At 37.0% G+C, this 21,813-nt stretch overlaps 2 protein-coding genes across 3 annotated transcripts in view; one reads left to right on the forward strand and one right to left on the reverse strand.

Annotated features, from left to right (window-relative positions):
* The window catches only part of Jade3 (jade family PHD finger 3), a 42,963-nt gene extending 24,759 nt beyond the window's left edge, over positions 1–18,204 (reverse strand). The window contains exons 1-4 of one of the 2 annotated variants that reach the window (XM_051141094.1): positions 18,122–18,204; positions 17,206–17,285; positions 7,541–7,698; positions 1,278–1,355 (exon numbers count right to left, since the gene is read on the reverse strand). In XM_051141094.1, the coding sequence (XP_050997051.1) occupies positions 1,278–1,355; positions 7,541–7,698; positions 17,206–17,285; positions 18,122–18,170 (365 nt within the window). In that variant the 5' untranslated portion in view covers positions 18,171–18,204. The remainder of the gene's footprint in view (positions 1–1,277; positions 1,356–7,540; positions 7,699–17,205; positions 17,286–18,121) is intronic. The other variant, XM_051141095.1, reaches the window with a different exon arrangement.
* On the forward strand, positions 8,561–8,928 carry LOC127184743 (NADH dehydrogenase [ubiquinone] 1 alpha subcomplex subunit 7-like). The gene has a single exon (XM_051141097.1). It carries the CDS (start codon positions 8,561–8,563, stop codon positions 8,900–8,902), a length of 342 nt encoding a protein of 113 aa, XP_050997054.1. The 3' UTR covers positions 8,903–8,928.
* Positions 18,205–21,813: the final 3,609 nt, after the last annotated feature.

Here is a 21,813-nt window from a genome sequence, read left to right on the forward strand (position 1 = left end):
TTTGAATAAAGTTAATAACTATATATATTTATACATCTAAATTTTTCTATCATAAGGAGATTCAGAGCCAAAAGCAGTAAATATTTGAGGAAAATGCAGAAACCTTAAGCATTAATTGAAGCTAAAATTTTGGGAACTGTATTCAGAGGTCTGCTTATAGATGAAAAGGACAAAACACATACTCTCCAGAGACTTCAAAATCAAATATACCATGCTTCTTCCGGTGCATAGCCTTACAAGGCAGTTATAGAATATTTGATTTTTTTCAAGATATGTCTTTTCTTAAAAAAAAAAAAAAACCACGACTTTATAGCTAACAATTCATCTCAAATGCTTTAAATTGTACAAGGAAAAGGTAGATTATAAATTTTCTTGAATAAAGCTCATGTTTGTAAAGCTTTTGGAAGAACACAAAGGAGAATATATTTGTAATATCAGGGTAGGCAAATATATTTTAAATGAGCACAAATGTCATCAAACACAAAAGGAAAAGACTGAAAAAACACACATAGTAAAACTTTGGTTATTAAAAGAGAGAAAAAAGGCAGTTCATGAGGCAGATGATATTTGCAATTAAAGATAGACAACAAAGGATTTATATTTATAATGTATATTAAAGTCTAACAAACCAATTTGGAAAAGACAAGCAATCCAATTAAAAATTACGCAAAAGATTTAAGCAGATACTTCACAAATAAGGCTACCTTGTGGCAAATAAATAATTAAGAGTCTCTAAATTTTATTGGTTATTACAGATACTGAAGTTGTAATCACTGTTATCTATTAGAATGGCTAATATTTAAAAGACTGACCCCCAAACTGGTCTACAAAGGTCTATCTAAGTGATGGTAAGAAACTGAAACAAATAGCCTTGTTACTACATTGCTGGCTTGGACAAGAATTGATATAAGCCACTTTGGTAGCAGATATTATAGTTGTAAAGTATGTATAGGATATGAACAGATACATGTCCTTTGGCCTAGCAAATCTACTTCTAGGTCTATATTTAATAAAAAATGTACAGACATTAAATACGAGTAAAAAGGTTCAGTTTCTGCAATGGCTGGAAACAATCTAAATGTCTACTGAGGGAAAATGGATAAACTGGCATATTAACACAATGAAATATGATGCATGAGTGAAAAATTAATGAACTACTACATGCAAGAGCATGGATGGATTTCACAAGCATAATGATGATGAACAAAAAAGTCTCAAATGAATACATACTATAGGATTCTATTTATATGAAGTTCAAAAACTGGCAAAACTGTTACCTACGGTGAGGGAGGTCAGTTACTGGCAAGGAGCAGAAGAAAGGCTTCTGGGGTGTTGGTAATGTTCTATTTCTTGATCTGAGTGGCAGTTAAATGAATATGTTTAATTCATGAAAATTCATTCAGCTACACAATTATGCATTCTATATTTTCTGGGTGTACATCATATTTCAATGCAATGTTTATCACAACGATAATTAGAATGGTGATATCATCTCAGTCATCATTCCATTCAGTAAAAAGTCTGAATCTGAAGGCTGAAACAGTAAAACCAAATGTAAGAAAACACATGGGTAAAAGGTCAAATTAATACAAATTTATAAGGAGAGGTTACTGAATTTATGATAGAGGAGATCTGTGAAATGTTAGTTTGGGATTTTATTTTATTTTGGATTTTTGAGACAGGGTCTCACTATGTAGCACTGGCTTTCCTGGAATTTGGTATGTAGATCAGGCTTGTCTTCAACTCACAAAAATCTGCCTGTGCTTCCTGAGTACTGGGATTGAAGGCATGTGCTACCATGCCTGGGCAATTTTCCTTATTTATTGAAACAGGTTCTTGCTATGTTTTCTGCTTCAGCTTCCCAGGTGCTGAGTTATAGGTATGTTAGCATCCCTAGCTTAGGACTTTTAAAACACAGCTTCATTTAATTTCACACGCACGTACGCACGCACACATCTGGCTATCAAAAAACATTTAAGAGTGTCTTTTGCTTCACGTGCATGCATGTATGTATGTGTGAGCATGCACATGTATATGACTACTATAGCTTTAGTACGGTGGTTCTCAACCTTCCTAATGCTGAGATCCCTTAATGCAGTTCCTCATGTTATGGTGACCCCCAACCATAAAATTACGTAGTTGCTACATCGTAACAGTAATTTTGCTGTTATGAATCATAAATATTTGATATGTGACCTCCAAACAGGTCGTGACCCACAGGTTGAGAACCACTGTTTTAGAGGGAAAACCTACGATAGTCCATCTGTGATTTATTTTTTTTTCTTTGCCAACCATTATGGACTACATAGAGAGATTATGAATGGCATCAGATCACTGACCAAATCAACAAACATTCACAAACCCAGATGCCTAAGTAATTTTGTCTGGACAAGTTAAGTATACATTTCAATATAGATATTTTAGTACAACTGAATGCTGCTGTAACTTTCTAAGATGACTGGCTTTTGGTAAAGGACCCATAACCATAGCTCTACCGAAAGGTCTATTCACTTGTTCTTCAGACCTATATGTCAGAGTGGCTGGAACACTACTAACTCTGGCCTAAGAGGACACTGCTGTGTCACTGAGGATTCACTGAAAATAAAACTACTACTATTATTCTTGTCTGACCTAAAGCCTCCCAAAGTATAGTGACAGTGACAGTGATAGTGACAGTGACCTCTCAGGGACTTTTCAATTGATCTAGATATTTGAAAGTTAGAGATTATGCTAATAAGTGCCTAAAATTATTTGTGAACAAAAGAAACTATATAAACATCATAGTATTAAAGATTTTTTTAACGATTTGAAATGATATCTTAAAATTAACTAAATAATAGTATGTAATAAAATTGTCTTAAAAAAAAAAAAAGATATGGTCTCAACTCTGTAAACTCACCATGAAGCCCAGACTATCTTTGAACTCATGTTGATCCTTCTGTCTCTGCTTTCCAAGTGTTGGATTTATAAGAGGGAACCACAACCCCTGACTTCATAAATTTATATTTGGTATAGTCTCCCCAAACGCCCCTTGTTAATCTTGTTACTTTGTGATGACCTCTTCTTCCAAAGGCTCTGTAACTTAGTGGATGAGAAAGTTACCACTTGTATGACATAATGGCATTTTCCTAATCCCACATATTCTTTTACAATGGGACTCTGGTCTTCAAGTTCTGAAGATTATTTCTCCTCCCTTTTGGTAGGAGGTGGCTTATGATGGCTTTGACCAGCAGAAGTAATGTTATGAGCACCGGAAGGCTGGGTCATAAAAAGGAATGCAGCCTCCACCTGGCTGTCAGGAAGAATGGGTGCATGTCAGAGTTTTGTATCTTATACCTAGAGCTTATAAGGAATATGACTGTGCTGAGATTGTCAGACTACAAGAATCAAGCCACAGCCGGGTATGGTGGTACATGTCTGTAATCTCAGCATTTGGAAGGCAGAGGCAGGTGGATTGATGTGAGTTCGAGGCCAGCCTAGTCTACAAAGGGAGTCCAGGACATCCAAGGCTACGTGGAGAAACCCTGTCTCGAAAAACCAAAAGAAAGAAGAAGGAAAAAAAGACTCAAGCCACATGTAATTCTCATGTCATGCTAGTCTAAGGACACAAATACATTCATTAAAAGGCCTTTAAAGGTTTCTAATCCTGAACCTCAGCAACTGTGTAACCTTCAAACTTCAAGTCTAGGTGCTCTGAGCTGCTAAGTTTCGGGACAATTTACACTCAGCACTGAAACAAGTAGTTAGAGGTCCACAGGACCCAGATATCCAAATACTGCAATGGAGTTAAAAGGCAGGATTTGTGCATGTAGCCATGCATCATGAAGGGGCATTTTCCTTTCAACTTAATACATAAAATCTGCATGTATTTTGAAAGTAGTCAACATGATCTCCTGCACACGGAAATGACATATGGGTTATAGGACAATAAGCAGTAAAAGATGATACCAAGGATGATGTTCTCAAAAAAACGTATTTCGTAGAATATTTACTATTGAAGCAATCCCTCCCTCCTTTTCCCTCCCTCCCTTCCCCCCTCTCTCTCCTCCCTTCCTCCCCTCCTCCCTGTGCGTGTTTTGGCACTGAGGATCAAATCCAAATCTTAAGCTAGTATTCTACCACTGTGCTACTTTCTCAGCCTCCTTAAAGTACTGTTGATGAATTGTTTCTTATTAAAACCTATATATTTAGGGTATTATAAAATCTAGGACCTTATTTAAACCTTTAGATTTGTCTGGCTTCCCTAGAAAACTACTAAGGTTGGTCTTCAGAGTTGGGATATAAGACACTGTCTTGTTATTGCCAAGAAGTCACAGTTTACCACTTGTCCTGTATGACAGGGATATTCTGCGACTTATGGGGTATGGCTGGAAGTCCTGGCTCCCACTAGGCCTTCACTGGATGGCTTGACTGACACCACCACAGAGGGAAGAAAGAATCCTCATTATTATCAGGTAAAAATGAAAATATTGTTTCTCCATTAAATCTTTTGACCCTGGGTGAGTTGAATCACCACTGCAAGGGTTAAGATAAAGTCTAGGCTCCTGTGCTGAAGAAGATAGAGTGATAGCCCAAAGTATTTTCATGGTGTTTGACTGGAGATGAACAAACACCTGAAAGATCTCTGCCTTAATTAGGCTGTCCCTTTGTCAGTCATGAGGAAGAATAGGCTTTTCTCAGATTTTTAAAAAATAATTGCTGGCTGGTGCTTCTTGGCTGCCAACTTCTCCAGTATCAAGTCTGGGGAAAAAAAGAAAATTCAAGGAACACACAGCTGTGTTGTTCCAGAGGTATGTATCAAGAATGTTACATTGCCAGGCGTGTTGGCGTACGCCTTTAATCCCAGCACTTGGGAGGCAGAGGCTGGTGGATAGCTGTGAGTTCGAGGTCAGCCTGGACTACAAAGTGAGTCCAGGACAGCCAGGGCTATACAGAGAAACCTCATCTTGGGGAAAAAAAAAAAAAGAATGTTAGATCTTCTGTCACCTTCTTTTGATCTATTAAAGACACGTTTGTGTTTTACAAGCTGCTCAGGACTTTTAGTTGTACTTAACGGGAAGGAAGTCATAGGGAGAAATTTATCTACTCAATCTTTGTGAAAGTGAAAGCCTAGCCAAGACTGTTGAATTTAAATATAGCAGCAACAGAGAGAAACATGCGAATATATACATACACATAAATTTGACAACTTAGATTAAACAAACTAATCCCTTAAAGAACTCAAGTACTAAATGTCATCCAGTATGAACTAGGTAACTATGAAAGGTTAAATTTATATATAAAATACCAAAAGAACAAAAGAGCAGTCTTTAGATTTAGATTATTTCATTGGAGAATTCTATCAAACATTTAAATAAGAATTGGGGTTGGAGAGATGGCTCAGCAGTTAAGAGTGTGTAACTGCTCTTTGAGAGAACCAGAGTTTGGTTATTAGCATCCACTGGGAAGCTCACTATCACATGTTATTCCCAGCTATAAGAGACCTGACGCCTCTGGCCTCCATAGGCACCTACATGCATGTACACATACTTACACTCCTCTCTCCCTCATGTAATTAAAACTAATAAAAATAAATGTAAAAAGAATTAATACTAATTTTATATAATCTCATCTGGAAAAGGGCAGAATACTCCCTAATTTTTAAAATTTTATTTTTCTTTCTTTTTAATGTCATTCTGTTAAAAATAAGTTCTTCTCTCATCATATATTATATATCCCAACCACAGTTTCCCCTCCCTCCTCTCCTCGATGTCCCTCCTCTCCACCTCCCCCTAATCCACTCCTCTTTTTCCTTCAGAAAAGGTATAAACCAAACATGACATATCATATTACAATAAGGCAATAAGGGAGAAAGTACTGGAGAGACAATTGGAATTGGAGGGCATCTCTGGGATGAGCTAGGAACCTAGTACAATAGAGACTCCCAGAAATATATGAGGGCAACCCTAGCTGAGACTCCTAGGAATGAGGGATTTAGAGCCTGAACTGGCCACCTCTTACATCCAGGCAAGACTTCCAGTGGAGGGATTGGGACACCAATCCAGAAAAAACCTTTGACCTAGAAGATGTGCTGTTATAAAGGTGGTGAGGAAATTGTGGGTGTGGCCAATGAATGAGTGGTCCAGCTTGAAACCCATGCCATGAGAGGGTGTTTACCCCCTGACACTGTCTGGAGTGCTAGGATCTAGACACTGGATAACCCAGAGACTTAGGATAGAATCAAACATGACCAGGGAAAACATCCATAAAATGTTTCTTAATGATATTCTGCTATACTCATAGACAGGAGCCTAGCATAATCATCATCAAAGAGACTTCACTCAGGAACTGATGGAAACAGATGCAGAGACCCACAACTAAACATTACGCAGAGCTTGGGGAATCTTGAAGAAGAACGGGAGGAAGAGGGGACAAGGAATCCACAAGAAAATCCACAGAACCAACTAACCTGGGCTCAGAGACTGAATAGCCAGCCAGGGAGCTTGCATGGGCCTGATATAGGCCCTCTGCATATGTGTTACAGTTATGTAGCTTAGTCTTATATGACTCCTAACAATGGGAGCAGGGCCTGTCTCTGACTCTGTTGTTTGCCTTTGGGACCCTTTCCTCCTACTGGGTTGCCTCATCTAGCCCTAATAGGAGAAGAGGTGCCTAGTCTTACTGCAACTTGATATGCCATGGCTGGTTGATATCCATGGGAGGGCTCCCTTTTTCTGAAGAGAAATGGAGGAGCAAATGTTGAGAGGGGGCACAATGGGGAGAGGGACTTGGAGGAGAGGAGGGAGGGAAAACTGCAGCCAGGTTGTAAAGAAAATAAATAAAAGGAATAAATGACAACAAAGGCATGAACATATGACTTTTTGTTTCATTACTGGTATTCTTCTGTTTAGGAGGTGGGAGATGGCATTAATGATAAGCAAATGAAGGTTGGAATGTGTTTTAAAAGGGTTTAGTAAATTTCCTTAATAGAATATGGGCTGCTTGGGCCTGTATCCCTAGAAGTGATTCAATAAGCACTTATAGAGCATAAATAGGATGCAGAAAAATTAAGGATGCTTATCTCTACTCTTTAAGAACTAACATATACTGGGCATGGTAACATATGCTTGTGACCCTAGTACTCAGGGGGCTGAGGCAGAAAGATTGGTTTGAGATTATTCTGGGCTATATAGTGAGTTAAAGGCCTGCCTAAGCTATATAGTGAGACTCTATCTCAAAAAAGGGAACTAATTCAGTAGTAGAAATAAATGTACAATGAGATCTATACTTTGTCATAATAACCAAAAGGTTCTACCAGCCCTTTACCTGACGCTGTGTCTTCTATTTATTCATTCTTACATTCATTCAAATTTATACTGACCATCGTACTTCATGTCAGATTTGTGTAAAGCACTGGGAACACCAAACCAGTAGGACAAAATTGTGAGTTAGGTTAACTCTGTATGTTAGAAATAAACAGCCACTCCTAAGTCTCCCCAACAAGTACATAGAAAACCAAGAGAGCTCTTTCCCTAAGTCAAAGTTGTAAACATGCCAATACCTGAGAGAAGGTGTTGGAACAGAATCTGGATTGGCTGGTACTTGGACTCCTTTTTCCCATTCTTCTTTCCATGTGTCAGTAAAGAGGTAATAGCTGTCAGGATTAACATGTTGAGAGTCTGGAATTTTCATGGCACTGATGAGGTCCTTTCGGAATACCTGGGAAGATACATTGCATATACTTTAAAATCCTCTTTTTAAAAAAGATTATCCCCTCTCATTATCTATTTCCAATATGAGAAATATTGCCTGATTCCTAAATGGGTGGGTCAATTTCTGTTTGGGAAGATTTGACATACTAAAAGGGAAGCCAGCTCTTCTGGATTTAATAAAGGGTAGATAGTCCTTCCAGCATTACTCTTATTACTGTGGCTGCTGCTACCACCACCACCACCACCACTATTGTTGAATATAGGTTACTCTAAATAAGTTCTTTCTTTTTAAATAAAAGAAACAATCCTAAACTCTCTTAAAGTAACAAATATATGCTGATACCTTACAATTATTTAGGCATTTTCTTCATTTAAAGTTTTAGTTAGAAATAATTATACACTTACAGAAACATTATAAAAATGGTACAACATTTTTATATATCTTTCAGTAGTTTCACACACTATTAATATCTTAAATGACCTGGGTAAATTGTTCTACTTTTTGTTAGTTTTGTTTTGAGACAGGGTCTCATTTCACATCCCTGGCTGATCTGGAACTTGCTATGTAGACCATGCTGTTCTCAAACTAACAGACCCTCTTGCCTCTGGCTTTCAGTGCTGGGACTAAAGGCATGTGCCACCACACCTGGCCTCAGAATAAATTTATCTAAACAAGAAATGTTTTGATTTAGTTTTGAAACAAGATCTCTCTGTAGATCAGGTTGATGTAGAACTCGCAGGAATCTTCCTGCTTCAGCCTCATAAATGGTGGAATTACAAGCCCAAGTTGCTATACTGGTTCCTAAAGCAAGAAATTAACATCATGATATACTACTGCTTAATATATAGATTTCGGGAACAGAAGAAACATGACATCCGTGACTCGCATAATTCAGAAGCTGCAGAATTGGGCTTCTGGGCAAGACTTGCAGGCGAAGCTGCAGCTGCGCTACCAGGAGATCGCCAAGCGGACCCAGCCACCTCCTAAGCTTCCTGTGGGCCCCAGTCACAAGCTGTCCAACAATTACTACTGTACTCGTGATGGCCGCCAGGAAGTTGTGCTTCCTTCAATCATTATGTCTTCACAAAAGGCTTTGGTGTCAGGCAAGACAGCTGAGAGCTCTGCTGTTGAAGCCACTGAGAAAAAGGCAGTGACACCTGCTCCTCCCTTAAAGAGGTGGGAGCTGTCAAAGGACCAGCCATACCTGTGACCCTGCCCTAGGCTACCTTGCATTGTCCCTAGGGCCACACGACTGCTTTTCCTCCTTGGATTCCCTCTGGGGAGAGTATGTATGTGTGTGTATCATCCAAATTTCACCAATTTTCCTTAGTGTCTTTATGCTCTGGAGTTCAACCCAGGATACTATATAGCTTCTTGATATCTTTTAATCTGTGACAACTTCTTAGTCTCTCCTCATCTCTCATGACTGACACTTGAAAAGTGTTTGTGAGGTATTCTGGAGTATGTCCTGCCAACTGAGATTTGCCTGGTGTGTTCTCACCGGTTTGAAGACATACATGTTTGGGCTTTAGGGTTTCTTTTAGTAAGAATATCACAAAAATTATGCTATGTTCTTATTCTTTAGAATTTCTATTTCCTAGTTTGTTTTTATTTACTTAATCTGTCTGATACTTTGTTTGAATTTTTTATAAAGCAGTGTTTAAGACTGGTCTCAAGACTGGCCCAGGTTGGTCTCAAAACTGTGGCAATTCTCCTGCCTCAACCTCCTAAGTGCCAGTGTTACAGACATGAACCACCATGCACAGCCTTTCAACTGTGTCATATTTTATAATTACATGTATCATGCTATATTTGCCATGTTTCTTTTGCAGATGTGCATTTTTAACTCACATGCACACATGAGTGCATGCATATGCACATAGAGATACATTACATTTTGGAAAGTTGATAGTTTTATTCTAGTTTTTTTATACTCAGAACTTTATCTTAGCTGGCTTATCAATGAATTACTCAAGGGTAAGAAGGATAAGTATTCTGTGGTAGGCAAGAGACTCCTAGTGAAGGCCTAAACTCCATCTCTTTCAGAAGGACATAGCTGTAGGGAAGTTCAAATGTCAGAGTTAGGGTGATGATTAATGTACATAAGTACAGTTTAGAGTCATGTAAATTAGCCAGGAAACATGATTCTAATGTTTATGGCAGCCAACTTTGCAATTATGCCTTGTCACCAAAAGAACAAAGATGTAACACAAATTCTTAACATGGCAGTGAGTTTGGTAATGTATGTCCAGTTAACATCTAAGCAATGAGGAATCACATTTTTTTTGAGACAGGGTTTCTCTGTGTTATCTTGGCTGTCCTGGACTGGCTTTGTAGACCAGGCTAGGAATCACACTTTTACATGAAAGCATATATAGCATACATTGATTTGTCTATGCTTTACAATGTCAAGTATGAAAAGTCATTCCACTTACAAGTCTAAGATAAATGTGCCTACATTTCTTGAGGATCAAGGAATGAGATGCTATTAAATGAGTTTGGTCTTTAATGCTTACCAAGTCTCTTAAAGGGGAAATGTTCAATTCCTGTGTAATATTAAAGTAAATGTATTATGACCCAATAAAGCAATGAATTCTCAGGGGCTGCAGTCATGTTTAAACTGATATCATTTTTACAACGTATAGGGCCAAACTATCACATAATCAAATGATGCCATTTAAATGAGAAAGAGCTTGCCCCACTTCCTACTTTGTAGGGATAACAGAAAATGTCTGTTGCTTTCACTTGGGAAAGATTTTTCAGGGCACAACATGGAAGAAGTCTATATTAAACACAAACGTGGTCAGGTGGCAACAAAATGATCTTACTAAGAATCTTGGCCAATTAAAATTAATTGGGTGATACACTGGGAGAAAGCTAAGGCCACAAGCAAGAAAAATTGGTGGTTTATTACATAATGCTTCATACAAACAGATAAGAGAGCACAGACATATCCATCTACCATGTTTGGCACAGAGCTCAGTATTCTGAGTGATTAGCAGGAGAGAATGAATTATCATTTTGCTGAATACTGCAATTCATTTCTTTTGTAAATTATTAGAGTGCCTTTAATGAGTAGTGGTTAAGTAGCAGCGGCAGTTTATAATACCTAAAATCTTTGGTGAAAGATAGTACTGTGATAAATCCTACCGTAGATCTAGTAAAGACAACTAAAGCTAAGTATTTGACAATAGCTATAAATATGTCATTATCTTCCAAGTGATGTTCTTTTAGAAAAAGATGTGTTTACTTTTATGCACATGAGTGTTTGCTCCATAGACACCACATGTCTGGTACCCACAGAGGAGAAAAGGGCATCAGATCCCTTGAAACTCTGAGTTTCAAGGGATTGTGAGCTGCTACGTGCATGCTAGGAACTGAACCCAGCTCCCCTACAAGTAGTTACATCCTAATTTCCAGAATTCAGAGGTATATATGTTTAGAGAAAGAGGGTTTTCAGCTTTATTACGTTAAAGATCTGAAGAAGAAATGATTATGGAATGTCTGGGTGGACTTTAAATCTGGTACTAAGCGTCCTTACTTAAAGTCAGAGAAAATATTATTTATGTATTTATTCATTTTATATCCTGATCATAGCCCCTCCCTCCTCTTTCCCCTATACCCTTCCCTACTCCTCAGAAAAGGGGAGCCCCCTAGCATACCCCAGGATATCAAGTCACATCAGGACTGAGTGCATCCTATTCCCCTGTGGCCTGGCAAGGCAGCCCCACGAGGGGAAAATGAACTAACAGCAGGAAACAGACTCCATGTCAGAGACAGGCCCTGCTCCCCTTACTAGGTGACCCACATGAAGCTGCCCTTCGGCCACATCTCTGTAGGGCTTAGGTTCAGTCTATGCATGGTCCTTGATTGGTGCTTCAGTGGCAGAGAAGATTTTTAAGAAGAGGAGTAAGAGGAAGTGACTGAGTGATGCACTGATTAAACAAACAAATGCAACCAAAAACAAAAAGAAAAATAGAATCTCCCATAAAATCTCTAAGGGTTCAGACTGGCTGATTTTGGACTTCTGGCCACCAGAACAGAAAATAAATCCCTATTATTTTAAAAGCCACCTACTTTGTGGTAATTTATTACCCCCGACCTAGAAAGCTAATACATATATTTACCAAACAGAAGAGTAACCTAAAAGACTATACAAGGAGATATAAAAGCAGAGGTTAATGATATCTGGTCCCTGTCCTTGGCTCCAGAAATACTGAACCTCCAGGGATCAAGTACTCTGTAAAGTCTCGAAAGCTCAAATTGCAGACTAATCAGCCAACTTATACCTATTTCTCTTAATCAAGTCCAAGGTATAAATCTAACAGCTAATACAGTTTTCCCTTCCCTTTTATAGTAATATGAAAAGTAGAAGGAAGGAACACTAACAGGAGAGAAAATAATTACTTTGTACACTCATTTAAAAAAAAAATCAAACAGCATGGACCTTTAGGCCTTTATGATAGAACACATGCAATCTCAGCACTGAGTGTCTGAAGACAACCAGGGTTACATATCTAGTTTGAGCCTAGCCTGAGCTACATAGTGATAGCCTTTCTCAACCCTTATCCCTCAAAATATCATAAAATACAAACTGAAAGCCAAACAAAAACAAAAACAAGAGCATGGGCACTTTTGGGAGAGTAACTAACTTAGGGAAAAAATCTATGCAAAAACATACCCTTAAAGCTCTGTATATAATTTTCAGAAACTATACAAAACCTCTAAATTGCATGTGAGAATTAGACAACTCTACGAAAACCTCTTTAACAAATAAACTGGGGAAAGTATGCATAGAAATCTTACTGATACAATATTAAAAGTACCTATTAATGTAGCTAGTTGAACCCTAAAGAAAAAGATAATTCATATTGTACTTCAATGACTAACTCCCAGAAAAAACAAACCTAAGATTTGATGCCCCTTCCCAAAGCCCTACAACCAAGTGAAAGCTTCCGCTGATAGTAAGAGTGGCTAACAACTGGGAATTCTGCCAGAGACTTGATCTCTGAAGACAAGCACAAGAAGACCCCAAGACTAAAGCCCAGAGATCAGATGAGAAGGCCAATAAAAATCTGAAATATATAGTGCTTAGAGTGATAAATTCAAATGCCCATATATACTTCTAGTAGCAAAAAATGCTTATGTCACTTTAGAAAATAGCTGGGGAGCTCTTCAAATGGTTAAACAGTTACTCTATGACTCAAGAATTTATGAAACTGAAGAAAAACATATGTCTAGTCATAACAGCTAAAAAGTAGAAACAATAGAAATATCCATCAATTGATGAATGGATAAACAAAGGTGTGATATGTATATACAATGTAATATAATTTGATTATAAAAATGAATGTGGTACTGATAATGTATTAAATACCCTAGCCCTAACCCTGAGAAAATTATTCCAAATAAATGAAACTGGACATAAAAACACGTTATATGATCCTCCTTACAAGAAATATCCAGAATAGGCAAAGCCAGAGATGGAAAGTAGATCAGTGGTTTTCAAGGGCTGGGAAAAAGGAAACTGGGGTGCTAACGGCTATAGATTAAGGGATTTCTTATAAGAGTAATGAAAATACTTTAAATTTAGACTGTGGTAAAGGATACCTAATTGTGGATATACTAGTACCTATTTAATAATAAACTTCAAATTGATAAACTTTGTTATGAGGATTACATTTCAAAAAACATATTTAAAAACTTGAGAATGAGTAGCTATATCTCATGCAGTCCAGGTTGGTCGCTAACTCACTGTGCAGCAAGAGGATAACCATGAACAACTGATTCTCCTGCCTTTACCTCCTGAGGGCTGGGATTGAACCCAGGATTTTGTTCATGCTAGGTAAGTGCTCTATCAACTGAGCTATTAATTCGTGTCTTGTTTTTTTTGAAGGGTAACTAATGTGGTATTAAAGGATAACAACCAAGAGGCCTTAATATCTACTCTTAGCTAACATTAGTTAAGAGTCTTCCTGGACAAGTTGGTGTCAGTATAGACTGGGAAGGCAGTTTGAGCTGTTATCACTCTATATCAGTAATATGGTACCTTTCACTACTACCACTCCTCCTATTAGTTGAGGCATTAAATAAGGTATTACCATCCCTATCAAGTAGTAACAGAACTCTGTGTTTCCTAGATAAATAGCAGAACTGAAAAGGGGAGCCCAAACATCCTGCCACTGGTAGGAACAGCACTTTTACTCCCACTAGGCTAATTATAGCAGAGGTTTGCTAAAACAAAAGATTTAAATAGACTCAGTGGCTCATAATATAATACCAAAGGAAGTCCAGAATACAATAGAAAAATTGTTGTCATATTAACAAATGGGAATGAGAAAAGACAATTAATAGGCACGAAGATGACAAGAATGTTAGATTACTAAACAAGAATTGTCAGGCATTCATGATAATTATGCTTCAATGCAAAATTGAAAACAACAAAATTTCAGCAAAGAAATAAAGGATAAGAAAATAGAAATCTCAGAATGGAATAATACAATAACTAAAATAACAAACTCTTAGGTTAAGTTCAACTAAAGAATGGAATAAACAAAAGAAAGAACCAGGGCTGGGGATAAGGCTTGGTGATCCAATGTCTGTGTAGCACTCATTACTACCACTGCTTTAAGACTAAGACACACACACACACACACACACACAAACTAGGGAATGGCAGAAATTACAGGACCTCAGGGTGCACATGAAGAAAATGAGCTCTTAAAAAATCTGTGGAAAAGTAACAAAAGTAACACATATGCAATCATTTAATAAAAGAAAAGAAGAAATTAGTTAGAGCTTAACAAATATTGAAAAAATAATGGCAACAATTTCCCCAAACTTGGCAGAAGATATAAATCTCAGATTCAGGGTCTCACACAGCAAGAAGCAAAAAGAAATCCATAGAGCTGGAGACAGGACTCCCTGGTTACATGCATTTGCTGCTCTTGCAGAGTACTCAGGGTTTGTTCCCAGCACTGGTGGTACAAAACATTATCTCTGATACATTATTTTTACATTTTCATGGCACAACCAACTACCAAAATAAACTATATCTTAGGCTATAAAACAATCCTCATCAAATATAAAATAAGTGAAGTCATATAGTCTTTTCTGACAAAAAAGAGGACTTTAGAAATCAACACAGACACACCAAGTAAAATAAAAACTTAAAAAGAAAATTAAATATAAAAATTAATAGGATATGGCTAAAATGATATCTAAAAGGAAACTTATAGCACTAAAAGTTATATATTGAAGAAAAAAAGGACTTGGAAATGTAGCTCAGTGGTAGACTCAAGGTTTGACCTTCAACACCACAAGCAAATTGAAGAAAAATATCTATTTCATTAATAATTGAAACAAGGGCACAGTTGTAGAGCACTTGCCTAGTAGCTAAGTACCCATGTTATAAAAAACCTATAATAAAATAAACCTGAAGAAAACACTATAAATAAGAATTGAAATTGATGGAATTGTAAAGAAGGAAAATAGAAATGATTTTATTGATATAATGAAACAATTTCAAAAACACAAAAAATTACGTAATTACGTAAGATAACTTAAAGTATAAAGTAGGGTGGGAATGTAAATCAAAACTACAGTGTCTGCGTAGAATGTGTGCGGCCCTAGGTTCAATACCTAACACTTTCAAAAGAAAGCCCTAAAGTATAAAGTAAATATATAGAAGCTTACATGTATGTATTTAAGATAGGGAGAAGACACAAACCTGTACAAAATATTGTCACAAATATATTGTTAACAAACTCCTTCAGGCAGTGAATCCTTGCCTAACATCATCCCTCATTTTAGCATGCCAGTGTGAGTGAATACAACAAGAAAAAGGAAGAAAAATGTAATGTTATACTGGAGAAACCTCATGTTAACCAAATGATAATCCCCTTGATACAATGTGACAAGAAGGGCTCTTCATCCTGTTATAGTAATCTTCCAAACCTTAATTATAGTCTAATCATAAGACAAATACCAGACAAACCCACACTGGAGAATAGTCTACTGAACACTCAACAGTGTTCTTAAAATGTTTTCTTAAGATTTATTTTTATAGTATATGTATATGACTGTTTTGTCTGTGTGCATGTGTGTAATATATATGTATCCAGTACTTGAGGAAGCCAGAAGTTATTAAATGTCCTGGAAGTGGAATTACAGTTGGTTCTGAGGTACCATGTGCATGCTGAGAATCAAGCCTAAATCCTCTGGAAGAAATGCCAGTGTTCTTAACTGCTGAGCTATCTTTCCAGTCCCTTTCACTCCTGTTTTCGTACATTAAATTTCCTAAGTTTTTTTTTCTGTATGGCAAACATTTATAAAAAATACTGTGACATTCTACCAAGCTCACAGAGATCTCTGACCATGTGATCTCTGAGAAAGGGAGAAATGCTCTCTGGTGGATACACTTAAAAAGTAATCCCGATCAATTATTCCATTTCTGTTAGAATGAGTGGAACCTACAGCTTGCTTCTAAAGTATGGCAAATGTTTTAGATGATAAAGCTGTACAGGTTTTTTGTTTTTAGAAACACTGATGTCACATTGTCATATAAAAATTTCATCTTAGCATATGGGAGAGAAAGATTATCTTTGTTGCCCCTGAGAAAGTAGCCCTGTTGTGAGAGAAGGCCCGATGGCAGGAACTGACTGATATCAAAAGACTGCAGGAAAACAAGGATCTTGAGTCTTTCAACTTCAAGGAAAGAAATTTTGTCCATAACTTGAAAGTAAATTCTTCTCTAATCCCCAGTGAGAACATCCCAGTGAGCATAATGCTTGTAGCCCTGAATCTAGTCATACAGTATAAATTCCTGACCCACAGAAACTGAGATAATAAATGTATCCTGTTTTAAGCCACTGATCTTGTGATTATTTGCAATACTGAAACAAATGAGTAGTGCATTCTCTTTTTCCTTTCTACCTAAAGGATTTTACTTATATTGAAAATGAAGATGCACAGGGTCAATTTCTGACAATGTTAACTTCTACTGAGGAAAGTCTGTATAACCCACTAAATCCAAGTATAATCCTGGTAGTTTGATGCTCTTGGGGTAGCAACAGAGAAGTCATTTTTTTTCCCTGGGCTAGTTTTGTTTCAAAAGCTGTCAGGGCTCAGTCCTTCCCTTCTCCACCCATAACCTCTTTACCTATACCTTTCTTGAACTATCTCCCATCATCTAATGTAACCCCTTTTCAACATTAGGCTATAAGATCTTGAGATCTTTCACAGATAATCTGGCACTCTTTAATTTCCTGGCTAGTGAAAGACTACTGTAAATCCAGGGACTTATTTTTCAAATGAAATCAGTATAAAAATTACCATTCTCATGAAGGAGAAAAGAAAAAACTCTTTCTTGGGAAATAAGCACAATCATCAAAAAATTAGCCTATCCCCTGGTATATATTTTACTTTGAACATTTTCAAATTCTGGATATTGTAAGTATGTTGGCAGAAGATAGATATTAACTTTTAAGTGTAAAATTGAAGATCTGATCTCACCTCAGCAGACTTCTTGTGTTCATTAGGATTATTTGACTTCTTCCTATACATTGAGCTAGAAGTAAAGGAAGTGGAAGGACCTGCAAAAGATAATTAGAAAAAATACTGAAACAGATTAGTCACTCTTTTAACTACATGCCAACTAACTAGATATGAAAGATATGATAAAAGACCACAGATATTTCATACTACTGAAGAAAGTATTCAACTGTACCCAAGAGAGAGTCTCAATGAAGTTTAACATTTATTAGTGACAAGCCAGATTATAAAAGCTTTAATAATGGCTGTGAAGATTCAACTTGGTGTAATCAGACCTCCTAATATTTTGGAATAACTTAACTCATGTTCTGCTTGGAGAAAAAGATATACCAAAAAAAACAAGAAAAGAAAAAGAAAGGAAGGAAGGAAGGAAAAAGGGAGAGAGGGAGAGACCGAGGGAAGGAAAAAGGGAGGGAGGAAGAGAGGGGGGGAGGGAGGGAGAGAGAAGCAAGCCACCCTAGAAAAATTAGAGTGGGGAACAAATAATCTGTCAGCACTTCCCTAAATACTATTGTTAAGGCTTTAAATGAACGAATGATTGACCCACAACCACACATTTAGTACCTTAATTATAATCAAAGTCAGGATCTATAGTTTCTTTCTTTCTAGAGAAATTCTGTTAAAGCATTGGTAGATGTAGTTTTTATTATAAGCAAATTTAAAGTAAATAGCAAAGTGCTATGTGATACATAAAACCAATTCTTTGGTTTAATTTATACAATTCTAATGAAATTTAAAAAGTAAAAAATGGATCCTGACCTTTCCTTCTCAGAAACATTATAACTTTGGAAGAAGCATGAAATAGCTTATTCTCAATTCAAAAATGAGACCCTCACGGGGCACAGATTAAACAAGGCTAGTAGGTAGTTCTACTCACAATCATCTGAACTCTCACTGCTGCTGAGGAGTCTAAGACGTTTCATCATGGTGCATCCTGGGAAAGAGAATAACACTGAGTGAAATTATCAATATATACTTGTCCTAGAGGTCAATTAATATTGTCCTACACTGAAAGGCTGGCATCAAAGAACTGCTATAGATTAAAAACAGCCTGAATCATAATAACAAGACCATATCAACAAACCAAAATAAAATAACAAAAGCAAACATCAGTGGTTTGGACTAATGTTATGCTGCGCCAAACCTTGAATATAGTTTTGTTGTAGGGTTTAATAGTATTCTTTTCCCATTACTCTAATTTATATGAGAGTATATGATAGAAACCATTCACTTTTCTAAAGTTTGCCTGTTGCTGCTACTCCAGGGTCTAGGGAACATTGTTCTTTGTTTCTATTTTGTTTGCTTTTGTTATTTTGATGATTAGTCTTGATTTAAGTATAACTGACTTGTAATAAAATAGATATTTTTAGGAAAAATTACAATTTTAGTTGGCATAAATACTGTCACTGCTCTCCACTTCTCAAGATAAGGCTGGACTTCATTGGCAATGTTCAACTCTTCACTAAGATGGGGTATTAACTCAAATCCTACTGAAAGGTTCTGTACTTAGACTTATATAACTAGAATTTGATTATGTTTAAACAATGGGAAAATTCTCTCACCAAATCAAGCAGAAGTTACCCATCATCCCTTTGCATTCTCTGGCCTTTTACAGATAATTGTTAAACTTCAAGAAGTAACTATCTATTCTTGACAGTGCCAATTTTATTAGAATTCCCTGTGCCATAGGATGCTGGCTTTTACTGCTCAGAGGCATTGTAGTGTGATTTATGTATAACATAAATAGAGTATTTAACACTTCTTTATAGTTGATCTATAAATTAATATGCCTTTAAAAACCAGCAACTTACACTCTTACTTTTATATTTTAAACTCTTTATTATCTTAAAGACAAAGTTGTTTAATTCATAATTGGCTTAAACACCCATTCAGAAACATAAAAAAAGGAAGTACTATATATGTGTAATTAGTAGCGGCACTCTTTGCCAACTTATTAGATGGAAAAATTAAAATAAAGGAGATAGCTGGGTACAGTAGTGCACACCTTTAATCCCAGCACTCAGGAGGCAGAGGCAGGTGGATTTCTGTGAGTTCAAGGTCAGCCTGGTCTACAAAGTAAGTCCAGGACAGCCAAGGCTACACAGAGAAACTCTGTCATGAAAAACCAAACTTCTAAAACTCAGGAAGTAAAACAAGTAAATTGACCTTAATTTACTCCCTGTCTCTCCAGTACAGACCTGATGCCAGACTGGTACAGCTAACATAGGGCTTCTTTTTCCCCAAATGCCAGTTAGAAGTCATTCTTTCTGGGACGAGCAGGACCATTAGCACTGTCTATTCTGCCACCAGCTACCTGTTATTGAGGCTAAGTCCCAGGTGAGCATGGCTGAGGTGGTTTAGGGTGGACTCCTTTCTTCTACCTAGCACTCAATCATTAGATGGAGACAATGTGTTGCGTGTGGTGTCACTAAAAATACTGAGTCGTTGCTTGTCTTGGTCTCAGTTTGAGGAGGTGGATATTTTACAGAAAAGGCAAGCCCAAGAGACCCAGAGACTCAGAAGGACAACATTGCTCCAGTCAATGTATTAGAGCTTTAACTCAGATTATTCTCTGCTAGGGAGAAAGGCAAGCTGTAGAATAGAGGGCTCCAATTCTTCCCCAGTGGAGATGACTTAGTTTTCAAGTGAGTATGACAAGTACAAGACTAGGCTGTTTAATATAGCAAAGCAAACAAGAGGGGAAGAGCCTTTTGGAGTCAGAAGAAATCTCTCTATATAATGCTGGCATTACATCTATGGCCTTGTACATGCTGTGCAAGTACTATACCACTGAGATATCAATACCTACCACTTCAAAGGCATGCTAATTTGATCTGGTTGTTTTTTGTAGCAATTTATGCCCCTAGATGTTATTGAAAACAGTAGAACCAGGGAGCTTGAGATGGCTTGGTGGCTAAGAACATTTGCTGATTTTGGAGAGAACCTAGGTTCCATTGCCAGCATCTTCAGGACAACTCACAACCATCTATAACTTCACTTAAAGGGCTATGATACCTTCTTTTGATCTCTGTGGGCACCAGGCATGCACATGCTATACATATCAATAGATCTAAAATAAAAATGCAAAATTTTTAAAAGCAGCAGAACAATTAGCCATCAATTAGTGGAATTAAAAAATGGAATGTGACATATACCTTTAATCCCAGCACTCTGAAGGTAGAGGCTGATCTCTAGGATATTTAGATGGCAGCCTGGTCTACATAATAGTTCCCAAACCAACCAAGGCTACTTGGAGAGAACACTGTCTCAAACAACAATCACAAGACAGACAAACAAAAAACCCAAAACAACAAAATGGAATGTGGTTAGGGAGAAAAAGAAACAACTAAAGGAACTCTTGTCAAAACCACCATCACCCCAGCATGACTACAGACATATCTAAAACTATAGCTCCGAGGAACAATATTAGAAGCTTCACACTTCAAAATAGGGGCTAGGGGTTAGTAAACAAACTTCAATAAAATAATTCATTTACTCACTAAAGAAGCAAACAAGAAAATAACAAAGCTGGGGGTGGAGTGTACCCCTGTTGTATTATTGAAAACATCCAATTTCCAACAAAACTGGTAAAACATTAAAAAATAACCAAATAATATAAAAAAATAATAAAAAAGCAAGCAACAGAAACAGCCCAAGAAAGAAACCAGATGTTGGGTTTAGTAGGCCTATACTTCATATTAGCTATGCAAATACATTCAAAGAACTATAGAAAACTATGATTACTTCAGGAAATGAAGTATGATGACAATGCTTTGACAAACAGAATTTCAATAAAGAAATCAAGTATGAAACAGGAACAACGGAAAAAATTTCTAGTGTTGAAAAGTTTAATAGCTGGAAATGTGAAGAGCTTCAAGAGTAGATTTAAACTGACCGAAGATTCAGTGAGCTGGAAATAGTTCCATAGATGATATATAAGCTGAAGAATGGAGAGAAAAAGAAATAAAATTTGAAAAGCATTTCAGAGTAATGTGAGGTACTTATTTTGTGCATTAACATATATGTAATGGGACTACCAAGAGAAAAACAGGAGAAGAACACCCTCTCTGCCACAAACTTACTGAAAAACACTAATTTCACATGCAGGAAATTGAAAATCTCCAAGTAGGATAAATACAAAAAGAGCCACAAATATAAACGTTATAGTACAATTGATGAAAGTTAAAAATAAGGAGAAAATCTTGAAAGAAGTCGGGGGGGGGGGAGGAACTCATGAAAACCCCCAAAAGGATTAGTCAGAATAACAATTGACTTCTCATCAGAAAACGATGGGATAGCAAGTTTATGGTGCTCTGTGGTAATGGTTGCACGTATCTGTGAAGATATTAAAACCACTGAATCAAACTTAAGCAGGTGAACTATATGGTATATAAATTTTATCACAAGAATGCTGTTATAGAACAAAACAAAAATCCACATCAAAAACAACAATGTTACATCTTTAACCTCAGCACTCAGGAGGCAGAAGCAGGAGGATCTCTGTAAGTTCAAGGCCAGCTGGTCTATACAGTGAGTTCCAGGCCAGGTTAGGCTACATAGTGAGGCCAT

The sequence above is a fragment of the Acomys russatus genome, chromosome X (assembly GCF_903995435.1).
Source record: "Acomys russatus chromosome X, mAcoRus1.1, whole genome shotgun sequence".
In the NCBI taxonomy this organism is placed as follows: domain Eukaryota; kingdom Metazoa; phylum Chordata; class Mammalia; order Rodentia; family Muridae; genus Acomys; species Acomys russatus.

What these genes read in the sequence shown, in the direction of transcription:
- LOC127184743 (XM_051141097.1), top strand. Translation starts at nt 8,561, where the DNA reads ATGACATCCGTGACTCGCATAATTCAGAAGCTGCAGAATTGGGCTTCT.